The sequence below is a fragment of the Glycine max genome, chromosome 3 (genome assembly GCF_000004515.6).
Source record: "Glycine max cultivar Williams 82 chromosome 3, Glycine_max_v4.0, whole genome shotgun sequence".
Classification (NCBI taxonomy): domain Eukaryota; kingdom Viridiplantae; phylum Streptophyta; class Magnoliopsida; order Fabales; family Fabaceae; genus Glycine; species Glycine max.
The window spans coordinates 20,083,356-20,096,711 of record NC_016090.4 but is presented as its reverse complement, the minus strand read 5'-3'; the positions used below and the strand labels follow the sequence as shown (position 1 = coordinate 20,096,711).

At 41.7% G+C, this 13,356-nt stretch overlaps 1 protein-coding gene across 1 annotated transcript; it reads right to left on the bottom strand.

The window, feature by feature from the left end:
- Window positions 1–1,037: 1,037 nt before the first annotated feature.
- On the bottom strand, window positions 1,038–1,958 carry LOC102669295 (protein MAIN-LIKE 1-like). The gene is made up of 3 exons (XM_006577471.1): window positions 1,673–1,958; window positions 1,397–1,510; window positions 1,038–1,270 (listed from the first exon to the last, which is right to left on the bottom strand). Exons 1-3 carry the CDS (start codon window positions 1,956–1,958, stop codon window positions 1,038–1,040), a joined length of 633 nt encoding a protein of 210 aa, XP_006577534.1.
- Window positions 1,959–13,356: the final 11,398 nt, after the last annotated feature.

Genomic DNA, 13,356 nt, shown 5'->3' with positions numbered 1-13,356 from the left:
CAGTGCCCTAGCCTCAAGAACAGTCCCTAGCCTCCTCCAATGCAAGAACAGTGCCCTAGACTAGCCTGAGTCATGGCCACCTAGGTCTCGCAGGAGCCAATGGCGGGACTGTCCATGTTAGCATGTCCCACCATTCGTATTGGCGGCAAGGGCTTCATGGAGTGTGTATCGCAGAAGCCAATGGCGGGACTGTCCACGTTGGCACATGTCCCGCCATTGGTATTGGCGCCATTAGCTTGCATGGCTTGTATCGCCTTTGGTGTTGGCGGCACCCAGCCATGTCAACACCTTTCTCGCCACTGCTGATGGCGGTACGCGTTTCTCGCCATTTCTTCTGGCGGCATCCATGCAAGAACAGACCCCCTTTGCAAATACTTTAAAAAGAGACCCTCTTTGGTAATTAGTTTTTAAAAAGACCCCTCTACTGTAAATTTGCCCTTCTGTGACACCTTTGACAATCCTGAGGCATTTTTGGATGACCTCATGTGTCGATGTGTCTGGCGTGACTTCATTTAGGTTGAGATGATGCTCCAATGTCTCGATGATGGCATGGCAAGCCTCCTGTTAAATTGAAAACAAACGAATTATACAAATTGGTATTAAAATAATTCAAGTAAATGACATACATCTAACCAAATAGTAACACTTACCACTGCATGTCTAGGCTCTTCCGCATCAGAATTCGCATGTGTCGATGCTGCTGCTGGCTCTTGAGGGATACGTGACTCTGGCACCTGAGGGATATGTTTAGGCTGTGTAATAGATGCATCTCGAGGAGGATCTAATGTCTGTGGCGCAGTCATGAATGGATGCAATATGAGGAAGAATCAGTCGATGTAGTCGGGCGCACACTGACCTGGCACAACACATATGTCACCTGCTGGTGCAAGATGGTCTGAGTAGTGCATTCACCTATCGTCTATATCATCAAATGACACCCATGAATCGACAGGGTGTGCAGGAATACTCTGGACGTATCCGAACTGGCGCATAACCCTCTCTGGTTTGTATCTGACAGCAACAGGCCCCCGGCGGAGCTATCCTGAAAAATATGAAATCAGATGAAACTCCTGGACCGGTCGGTGCTCCCCGTATGGCATCCAGTAGACATCCAGAATCCTAAGACGATCCAGGCGTTGCCTGTACGTCGCTATATATATCTTTTTCACAGTCTTCTTTGTGACAATCCACCGACACACACGTGGTGACACCTTGTCGTAGTCCAGATCAGCATTGCACTCCGCAACTGACAGAAAGTGCTCATATATCCCTATAGAGGTTACATGAACATCATACAAATTTCAAATGAACATCTGAAATAAAATACCCTCATTAAGAAATTTTTGTAATTAACTTATGAAAAACATGTTAATTACCTGTAACAACGTGATGTAACCAGCAACCTGTCGGCTGGTGCTGATACTAGCATCATTAAGGTGATCGTACATATGGACGAGGCCAATAGCTCCCCATGCATACCTCCTAGTCTGACTGAGGTCACCAAGGGCGTCTAAGAACACAACATGAACATGGGTTGCACTCTTATTAGCAAAAAGGGTGCAACCCATAAGATGAAGAAGATAAGCACGAGCTGCAGTTGTCTAGTGCTGGGTCTGACATCTGCGCTGATATATGTCTCGTAGCCAAGACAGGAGTACGTATGGTCCATTACAATGTCCTGTCTCAGCCATGGCTACCTCTAGTGAGACCATCAATAACTCAACCAACATCAGCACTGCCTCGTCGATGTGCAGAGGCTGGAAGGCATGGAAGTCGCCAACGATCAACAGATGAAGAAGAGACGCGACATCGTCCAATGTGATGGTAACCTCCCCCACAGGAAGATGGAAAGTACTTGTCTCTCGGTGCCACCTCTCGACAAATGAGGATATAAGTCCTTGATCGTCGGTGTCTACTGAACACATGATCAAAGGACTTAATCCTGTCCCAGCAACCATCTCCTCAATTGTAAGAACAGGTCTGCCTAATTTATGCTCCTTCCTCCCATGGGAATAACTTCAACTCACGATGTTCCTGAATTGAAGTATAAAGGAACAAACAATTTATTAAAATAATATTTTAAAGTAACCAAAAACTCAATAAAAAGGAATACTTAACAGATAACTTAAATTGAATATTATAAATACCTCTCTGGACCATATGTTGGCTGCAACATGCTCAGCACACTCCGTAAGCATTGATGGATCGTTGGGTTCACCAGGAAATCCCTCAGCCTCATCTGCAGCAGCCTCTGCACCGATGTCTACACCGGTGTCCTGTGCGTTAGCATTTACCATCGGCTCATCAGTAGGTACCGCAGGCGAGTCCGCAGGTACCACAGGCACATCATCGGCAATAGTGACAGGTACCCGTTGCCTCCGTGCCGATGCAGTAGGCCTTCGGCACTGGGGAGCACCGTCAGAATCACCACGATCCTCTCTTCCCAGACCTCTGTCAACAACCCTACCTTAGGCACGCCTAATCCTCTAGTCCTAACCATGATCTGCAAATGTCTACCACAAATTCCATCACTAAACCACACAATTTCATCACAAATATTAACTTGTTCAAACAAAACAAATTTGAAGGTGGAATTAGTTCTTCATTGGAAGGCAATAAAGAATATGACAAGCGGGGAAAATATATGTTAATGTTAATTCTCATGTTTCTATTTCCAGTGAACGTGGATTATTTGCTTTAGTGGTCAATTTTCAGACTGTTTTATGGGTACTTCATATGATTCTAGAGAACCGAAAATGATCAGGTTTGCTTTGGTAGATCAGACATACATGGATGAGGCCTCTTTGCATGTAGAAATATTCAAGAAGAAGACATGGAATGAATGTTATGCTCAACTATGATAACATTAATAGACCCACAACCTGCTTGCGTGTGATGGTCAATCAACAATTGATACTTTTATTAGTATTATGAGGACCAATGGTATTTTGGACTACTAGAGCATTTGGAACTTGGAAGTTCAGCAGAAGTGATTTATTCTATTCTGTTTTGCATAAAATTGAGGCAGATAAAGGGGAACCCTTTAAAAAATCATCATTATGACTTTTGTCATGCAAGGGAATACCCATTTTCAAAGCTACACAAAACTGAGTATTTTCATTCTCTAAAGTAATGGGCATATACAATGTAAAACACATGTAAAATAGAAGAAAATGTCTTTCACAATAAATAGGTCTAACATAAGTTCCTTAAGAGAGGACATACGTTCAAATCATTATTTAATCAGATTATAGACATGTTATTCATGCATGGGATATGAAGTAGCATAATGAATAGAATGTACAACATATGATAATGTTTAAATATCAAAGGGTAAAATAGAAGGGAACGGGTTCACTCAAAGCTCAGGAAAATAACATTATATTAAAGCTCATTATTTAACCAGAAAATAGAAGGCCACGCCACATGAAATATTGTAAAATCACAAACAAAACAATTAAAACAAGCCTGAAAACCAAACCAAATAGCATTTTCCAAATTCAACCTTACTCTACTTCACAGAAAACCCTCAAAACTAACCCTAAACACTAATAAAAACCAATTTTCATAAATTATAAATTTTTAAAATTCAAATAAACATTTACGTATCAAGTTGATCTGCCACATGAAACTTACGGATCAACTTGATCCACATGAATGGTGGGGTGCAAAACTCACTACGGATCATGTGTTTCCTATTGCGGATTATCTATACCCAAAGCTATCTCAACTACGGATGACCAAAATCCCCTATTCGGATCAACGAAATGCCTACAAACTAGAAACTACACTAAACCAACAACAATGGAAGCATGAAAGCAGAAGCTTACCTCGATGGAGCAACACCAACAGAGAAAAAGAACGTGTAAAGTCAAGGTGAAGACCACCACCACCACGCTGCCAACAATGTTGAAAAGAATGCGCAACAACAACCACACCGTCGGCAGCCAAAGAACACTCAGAAGAAGACGAAGACGAACGACAATCGTGGAAGGAAGAAGGAGAGGAAGAGACGTCGCGAAAGGAAGAAGGAACGTGCGGAAGAAAGAGAGTTGGGTGCACTAACATTTTTAAAAACATTATAGGGGTAATTAGGTCTTTTCGCCTTAAGTGTTGAGTGCACCTAGCAACAGCCCAATATTTTTGTCGTAATAAACAATTTTGTTTTCAAAAGGGTCTAGGAAAAACATGAACAAAAGAGGACACTCGATGATTGGCTAGGACTTCTTTTCTTTCCTTGATTTCAAGTTTCTATTAAAAGACTTCGATCAATGTTCAATAACGGGTCCGATCATCTATCCAATCTGGGCAGTTGAACAAATAAATTATTAATTAAACCATTTGACCGGATATTTCTATTAAAAAGTTTAAAATTTTCATGTCTTGCTTTAAAATAAATCTTTAGTTTAATTTTTAGTTATTATTATTCTTTTGTTTATCATATTACATATTTTGTTTTATTTAGTTTATTATATTATTATATTTTTTTACAACATATTATTATATGTTATGCTTTAAATTAATATATTATAAATATATGGTTTTTAAATTAAAAGTATACTATCAATTTAGTATTGGCACAAGTAATCAAACAATTGGTGCTGGTGTAGTGGTCAGTTCTCTTTTTAAGCCACCCAACGTACTGGGACAACGTGCAGTAGCCAGCAGCAGGTGCAAGGATGTAGATCCTCTCCTGCCTATAGCCTATCCAGCCAGGTTTTTTGAACCGTTGGATCTTCATTGACGAATAAGATTGAAAGTTACAAAGTTATAACCAAAACGAAATGCTAACGTGGCTAGACCTTGTTTCTACTTTCAAATTAACTAGTTTGTAACCCGTGCATACGCATGAGTCACTTGGTTAGTAAAATTGCAATCACAGGAGTATAATTGAATATTAGATAGATATATAATTATAATGTTGATAAAACAGAGATTGTTCAGAGAAAATAAACAAAATATAATTACATATAAAACAAAATATAATTACATATAAAGCGAAAATTATTGCCACTTCCTTTCTCTTCTGATGACTATTTGCCAAATTCTTTCATGTGGCCGGTAGTAGAATGATACCTCGTCTCCATGATGGAAATCGTTTTCCCTGAGAAACTTGTACCATGGCCGGATGATACTTTTATCTTTAATGTCGCGGTCAAGTGTAACGACGTCCCATTGCAGAGGAGGTGCATTCTTCCTTAAAATTGTCAAGTGATTCTCACATTGTTTCAGATATTTCCTTGCATGTGATGGGATTTCCTGCATATCATTTATACAGATTAATAATGTTATTGAAATTCTCATAATAATGCAAGTTAATGTGATTGCATATTACCAGTGGTTGGGGTGCACCCAGTATACATTGGGTTATTTCAGTTGTCCAGGCATGTAGATGGGAATGAAGTATTGGTCTGCCACATGTCTGTTGATTCAGGGGAGGCGTAAAATGTAGATAAAAAATGGTGTTATCATCGCAGGCAAAGAAGTTGATGATAATAGACTCGTAGATTTTTAAATCTGCCCTGACGTCTGCGAGTCCATCTGCAAAAAAATATCTACCTCGGGGTTGTTGGACTCGTATTGGGTAGGTTGCTCCATTGTATTTGAACCGAACTTCATGTGGGTAATTGGGTGCCCATTGTTCATGGTAAAATGGGGGTATTTCTATGAATGTCTGGATATAAAAAGCAAGAAATTGTATGAAAAGAAATAATATGTCAAAAAAGAAAATGAAAAAAGTTAAAGGAACTAAATCAAAATGATATAAAATTCCACGTGAAATCTACAGTCAAAGCAAAATGCTATATATTTAAAGTTGTAATGTGGTGAATCGAAAAGCATGCAAATGCAATGGAAGCATGGAAGTCAACAGAAATAGACAAAAACAGAACACACAAGGCAGGAAACAGGGAAAAAACAGAACGAACAGAAATGATATAATCAATCAAAAACCATGCAAATGGAATGTAAGCAATAACCAACAGATGCAAGGGAACGAAAAAAAGCTTTTTGCATTTTGAACTATAACCTGGTCATTGTGGAAAGCTGCTCTGAATTGGATGATTGCAGGTGGTCTCACAATTGGATATCTGATCTGCATGACCAAAAGATTTACTAATGTCAAAAGTTTAAAGCGAAAAAATAATGCATTGGAAGATATAAACTTTGTAAGAGTGGCTCCTTACTCTGGTTGAAGCGGTGGAGGATGAGATACTCATCTTGGGTTTTTCTGAAGTAAAAGTATGGTGATATGATGTTAAGATGATGTTTCCAGAGGGACGCGTAATATGGGTTAATAGTTGAGTGGACTTGATTAATTGATTTATCTTTTCGATGGCATAAGTGGCGGTAGGTTTTTGTTGGAAACGGTGCAAGTGAATAGTTGCTTCTTGAATGCGAAAGGCAGTGATGATATGAAGAGCCTCAACGTGAATAGTTGTGGAAGTAACCGAACGGTTTTTTTGTGAATGGTTTCAGAAGTGATTGGACTTTAGTGCTGTTTGGGGTGTGCATGTAATAGTTGGGCCTTAAATGCGTTAATTTTTTCCATGAGGTTTTCGGCTTAATAGATTAATAATGTAAAGTTCACCTAATCATTAAACTATTTTACACGTTCCCATGGTTGAAGTAATTGCAGTATCAATTGTGCCAGCACCCATTTCTTCTCAATCAATGCCCCTGTGAAATTTTTGTGTGTGCAGTTTCTAAAATATCAGTAAAATCGAGGCACGTTAGAAAATAGAGATGAATAGGGAAAATAGAGTAAAAAAACTAAAATTCAAATTGAAATAAATTAAAACAAAATGAAAAGGGTTTTCTGTGAGGACTCTAATTCTCCCAGACAGACCAAGTTCCAAAGGATTGTAGTCCACTGACCACTACTACTGCTACTTAGTCAGCCTTATTTATCCTTAGTTTTTTAACTTATAATGTGATTTAAAAGATAAGGTGTTTAACTGATCTAGCATATTTTGGTATTAATAAAACCACGTGTGTGTGTGTGTGTGTGTGTGTGTGTATATATATATATATATATATATATATATATATATATATATGTATGTATGTATGTATGTATTTTTCTCGCTGTGTCTGTGTCAAAGTGGTTATATGAATGGAATTGTCATTGTTATTAAAAAATTATAGATTGGTTGTTGTTATTGTTGGTGGGTTCTTAGTATTTAAAATCAATGGAATTGTCTGCAAGAAGTGATCACAAAAGAGTAGTACTGTTTCAGAAAGCATCAAAAAAGAATTGAAATTGATAGTCAATTCTCAATATTTAATATCAATTGAATTGTATTGAAGATTGTAATAACTCAAATTATATAATGCAGTGATAATATAATATTGAACAATTGATTATTAAAGAATAAGACTGTTTGAAAAAGCATGACAATAGAATTGAATCTGATATTAAACAACTGTGTCATACCCTAATTTCGTCCGGGGACCTTTGCTTGATGACATGCGACCTTTCTTTGGTCCTTGTGAGGTGCTTGGCATCCATCATTAGGCAATTTGTGAAATTCCAGGACGTGCCGAAAAACCAAAAAAATATTGATGCACAATCCGTAAGTTTCCGTGACACACCGGAAATCAAACGGAAGCATCATTGCATAATTAAGTGAGGTTCCATAACATTCCGTAAGTCAAAAGGGGGATGATTATGTAATCCGCAAGGTTCCGTAACATTACGGAAAGAAAACAAGTATCGTTACGAAATTCGTAAGTTTCCGTAACTTTACGAAAAAAGAATCACCAAAAAACAGCAGAGGGGGGTGTACTTAGTAAAAATGGGGGTGCAAATAGCACTCAGGCCCACTTGGGCCCTCCAGAAGATTCCTCCAGAAGGCTGTTGCTTCTGGAGGAAGCAACCTGGCTCGCCTGGGCGAGCTGGGCGGCAACCACCTCCCCTATTTTGCTATAAATAGGGGAGGAAGTGAAGAAGGAAGGGGTTCAGCCCCTTAGGCACTTCTCTCTCTTTCGAATTTGCTTGGAAAAATTGTTTCCGTGAAGAAAATCTAAGCCGAGGCGCTTCCGAAACGTTTCCGTAACGTTTTCCGTGAGGAATTTCGCAAAGGTTTCAACCGTTCTTCGACGTTCTTCGTTCGTTCTTCATCGTTCTTCGATCTTCAACGGGTAAGTACCTCGAACCAAGCTTTTCGATTCATTCTATGCACCCATGGTGGTCCACATTGTGTTTCGTGCATTTTTATTCTCGTTTTATTTACTTTTTATACCCCCTGTTGACGTGCTTAAGCCATTTTACTTAAGTCATTTCTCGCTTAACTTAAAAATAAAATCAATTTCCACCGAACGTTTGAATTGTATTATCCATTAACTTCGGTTAAAATGAATTCCGACCGTTCGGTCGTGCCGTAACCACATTGGAAATCAAAAAAGAGGTAAAAATAATATAATAATAAAAAAAACATCTTTTAGTAAAATAAAGCGGAAAATCAATCGGACGTTTTTCTCTTTGGGATTTCTCATTCTTAATCGAATTGATTAATAACTAAAGTGAAACCAAGGCTAAAATCAACTCGCCTAGTCAAGCTCGTCCACAAAAATAGGCTTTTGAAGTTTGTCATTTCAATTTCTCGCTAAGTAAAATGGATCATTTTTAAGGTCCAACGCCTTAAAATGATCACCACTTAAGTAAAAAGAATCACTTGATAAGAAAGAACTACGTAGGTCTGATTTTCTCATCCCAAATTGAGGAATACGTAGGAGCAAAGGGAAACACCCTTGTCGATCACAAAAAAAAGAAAAAAATATAAAAAGGGTATAAAGGATATAAGAACATAAAAGGGAACATAAAAATCAAAGTCATGTTTGCACATTCGATTAAAGGCTGCCGTCCCTTGGGACGGACGTGTGGGGTGCTAATACCTTCCCCGTGCGTAAATACAACTCCCGAACCTTTCACTAAGAAGTTCGTAGATCGCGTCTTTTCCGGTTTTTCCGACGTTTTCCTCAAATAAACGTTGGTAGCGACTCCGCGCGTATTCCTTTCGTGGAACACGCATCCCGCGAGTCTCGCGTCGCCCTCCCGCCGAAGGGTAGGTTGCGACAGTTGGCGACTCCACTGGGGACCCTTTTTAGAGAGTTAGGCCATTTAATCTTGTGCAATGTTTTATCATGACTTTCTCCTTTGTTGGTTTCCCTTTATTTGTCTTATGTTCTTGTGTATATAAACTATTTGTTGCTTTTAGTGTGTTTTAGAATGTATGCATGAGGTAAATATTTATTCATTTGATGCACACAAACACTAACACTATTTGCACACACTGTGAGTGAAAAAGGGCCCCATACCCGGGTTCATGGGAACATAAGGAGTGGAGGTGAATCTGTGATCATGCTAGGTCTCCGACTTGCTTGGTTACAGTGAACCCTCATCTAGAGCTTTTTTCTTTGAAAACTTATTGTTGCTAGTAGTCCCTACTGCTGCAATATGTTCTTCGAAGGGGATGATACCTCTAGAAACCATCAAGAGAGATATGACTACCTTGGGGATTATTGCTAAAAGCCTAGTTAGTTCTCTCCCTTATAGGTCCCTTAAATAGGGGCACGGAGCAAACACGCTGCGTGCCATTTTTCACACTGCCATGCATGAGTATCATATACCCTTTTTCTTATGTTCGGTAAATATTGTCATACTGTGTACATTCCCGCATTGTGTCTTTTGCATAGGCCTTGCATGTGGGTTCTGTCTTGATCCCTACTGTAAACAAACCAACGGAGGGTCCGTGTCGCCTTCTTAAAAACGTGCGTTGGGGCATTTTGCTACCCCTAGACGTCGTATCTAAGAAGGGGACAAATTCCCCGGACCCCCGCATTCCTAGATTGCATCTGTGTCATATGCATTCCATCATGCATTCATCCATCCCACCCATGAGATATCGGAGTTTTGATTTGCACTAGCTTTTATCTCACTTTAGTAAGCATGGGAACAAATCAAACCGGCAAGAGGTTCTACCAAGTCAAGGTCAAAAGCCTAGATACCACCAGCATCAAGGAATTAGGGCGGTTGATGGAACCCCTCCAAATGCAAGCCTTCCGCAAGACTTACGGAAAGATCTTAGAGTTAACCATAGCAGAGGTGTCCATAGAAGCCATTGTATCACTTACCCAATACTACGACCAGCCTTTGAGGTGCTTCACATTCGGAGACTTCCAATTAGTACCAACCATTGAAGAATTTGAGGAAATTCTAGGATGTCCTCTCGGGGGAAGAAAACCATATCTTTCCTCCGGGTGTCTCCCCTCTTTGAGCAGAATTGCAATTGTGGTCAAGGATTCAGCAAGAGGTTTGGACCGCATAAAACAGACTCGGAACGGCATAGCGGGCCTACCACAGAAGTACCTAGAAGACAAGGCAAGGGGTATGGCCAATCAAGGAGACTGGGTCCCGTTTATGGATGTGTTAGCTTTGCTAATTTTCGGGGTTGTCCTCTTTCCAAACGTGGATGGTTTGGTAGACCTAGCAGCAATCGACGCTTTCCTTGCCTACCACCATAGCAAGGAAAGCCCGGTGGTAGCTGTCTTGGCAGATCTATTTGACACATTTGACCGAAGGTGCGAAAAGAGTAGCGCACGGATCATCTGTTGCTTACCCGCCCTCTGTGTTTGGTTGGTTTCGCACTTGTTCCAACAAGACACAAGACATCCGTGTCCGCTCCTGAGCCATCGCTCGTGTACTGAAAAGAGGAGAATAGATTGGGACCAGCTCTTGGCCGGGATAGGAGGTAGAACAATCAGTTGGTTCCCCCGATGGAAGGAAGGAAAAGAAGGAGTCCTTTTCTCATGTGGAGGATACCCAAACATTCCGCTGGTAGGAACGAGGGGTTGTATTAACTACAATCCCACGCTCGCTATAAGACAACTAGGGTACCCCATGAGGGGAGCACCGACGGAAGAAAGCATGTCTCCTTTCCTTGTGAGGGATCTCGGTGCACAAGGTTCCGAGACTATACAAAGAATCCATAAGGCATGGGAAACCCCGTTAAGGAAAGATCAAGAGCTTAGAGGTATTCATAATGGCATCATTGGTGGGTACCACGAATGGCTGAAAGCTCATATACGAGGTTTAGATTGGCTCGCCAAGTTAAAAGTCGTCAGCGAAGAGAGTTTTGAAGCACCGGAAGAGGACGAAGAAGTCCAAGCTCTCAAAAGCGAATTAGGAAAAGCAAAACTTGCCAAGGAGAAGTTCAAATTGGCCGCTACACACGTTCGGAAGGAGTGTGCCGGGTTACGGGAAGAGAATGCAATTACCGCAAGAGCCCTTGAACAAGAGACCAAGAGGGCTCGCAAGGAAGAGTATGGCCGGAACAAATTTCGCGGAGCTCTATGGGGTAGCAATAGTGAACTCAAGTTGCGAAGGGAAGAAAGAGACCAGTCGCGAGCACATAGCATGGTTCTGAAAGAGGAGTTAATTGCTTGTTCAAGGTCCAAAAGAAGCTTGTCTCAGCGTTTATGCGAGACGGAGACCAACATGTTAGCTATCATCGCCAAGTACCAAGAAGAGTTAGGTCTAGCCACGGCCCACGAGCATAGAATCGCGGATGAGTATGCTCAAGTATATGCGGAAAAAGAGGCTAGAGGAAGGGTGATCGACTCTTTACACCAAGAGGCAACCATGTGGATGGACCGGTTTGCTCTTACCTTGAACGGGAGTCAAGAACTTCCCCGCTTGTTAGCCAAGGCCAAGGCGATGGCAGACACCTACTCTACCCCCGAAGAGATTCATGGGCTTCTCGGCTATTGTCAGCATATGATAGACTTAATGGCCCACATAATTAGAAATCGTTAGGAAACTTGTATGGTCTCTCAGACCTTGACTGGATACGACTTCCTTTTTGAAATAAAATGAGTTGGTCCCATGTTTCTACTCCAAAAAGCTTGTGCAAATCAAATCACTCCTACATTTCATCTCTAGCATGCATTTTCTTTCTTTACCCACTCCTCACGTTTGGTTTTTTAGGAAAAAAACACCATAACTAAACGCGCCGCAAGGGATCCCTATCGCACCAGATCCAAATCTAGAACGATGGGTGATCAAGAGGAGACGCAGGAACAGATGAAAGCCGACATGTCGGCTCTGAAAGAACAAATGGCCTCCATGATGGAGGCCATGTTAAGTATGAAGCAGCTCATAGAGAAGAACGCGGCCACCGCCGCCGCTGTCAGTTCGGCTGCCGAAGCAGACCCGACTCACTTGGCAACTACGCACCATCCTCCCTCAAACATAGTAGGACGGGGAAGGGACACACTGGGGCACGATGGTAGCCCTCACCTGGGATACAACCGAGTGGCTTACCCTTATGGATTGCCGCCCAACTATTCACCACCCGTCTTGCAAGAAGATGCGGGCCACATTGCTTCTCTTGTCCATGAAAGAGAGCCTCCTCAGCAGCCCGACGAAGTCCACAAGGACCCTCAAGATTATGCTCGAAGGGATGTCGAGTTCTATCCCCCGATCCCCGAAGGGCCGGCACCAGGCACGTTGCCTCAACCCAACATCGCAGCATCGCCAATAGTCTTGTCCATGGAAGGGCCGCCCCTAGCAACTGAAGAAAGGAGGAAGCTCGATCTCCTTGAGGAAAGATTGAGGGCTGTGGAAGGATTTGGGGACTATCCGTTTGCAGACATGACGGATCTTTGCTTAGTACCCGATGTTGTTATTCCCCCGAAGTTCAAAGTGCCAGACTTCGACAAGTATAAAGGGACGACTTGTCCCAAAAACCATCTCAAAATGTACTGCCGTAAGATGGGCGCCCACTCTAAAGATGAAAAGCTGTTGATACACTTCTTTCAGGATAGCTTGGCCGGAGTTGCGGTAGTGTGGTACACTAATTTGGAAGCTTCCCGTATCCGTACTTGGAAGGATCTGATTACCGCCTTTCTAAGGCAGTATCAGTACAATTCTGATATGGCTCCTGACCGTACTCAACTGCAGAATATGTTCAAGAAAGAGGGTGAAACCTTTAAAGAATATGCGCAGCGATGGAGGGATTTGGCGGCACAAGTAGCTCCTCCCATGGTTGAGAGAGAAATGATCACCATGATGGTAGACACTCTGCCAGTGTTCTACTATGAGAAGCTAGTGGGTTACATGCCGTCCAGCTTTGCGGATCTGGTGTTTGCCGGGGAAAGAATCGAGGTTGGATTGAAAAGAGGAAAGTTTGATTACGTTTCCTCCACAAACGCGAATGCCAAAAGAATCGGGGCAACAGGGGCAAAAAGGAAGGAAGGAGATGCCCATGCCGTCTCTTCAACACCCGCGTGGGTCAAACCCCAGCAAACACCTCATGGTACCCATCAGTACGCGCAACATCACCCAAGCTTCTCGGC

Bases quoted from the DNA above. Each gene is read 5' to 3' on its own strand.
- LOC102669295 (XM_006577471.1), bottom strand. From the start codon at position 1,958: ATGGTTGCTGGGACAGGATTAAGTCCTTTGATCATGTGTTCAGTAGAC. The intron at 1,511-1,672 runs GTAATGGACCAT...TTGTGTTCTTAG, and splicing joins CATGGCTGAGACAGGACATT to ACGCCCTTGGTGACCTCAGT. The intron at 1,271-1,396 runs GTTACATCACGT...TAACCTCTATAG, and splicing joins CACCAGCCGACAGGTTGCTG to GGATATATGAGCACTTTCTG.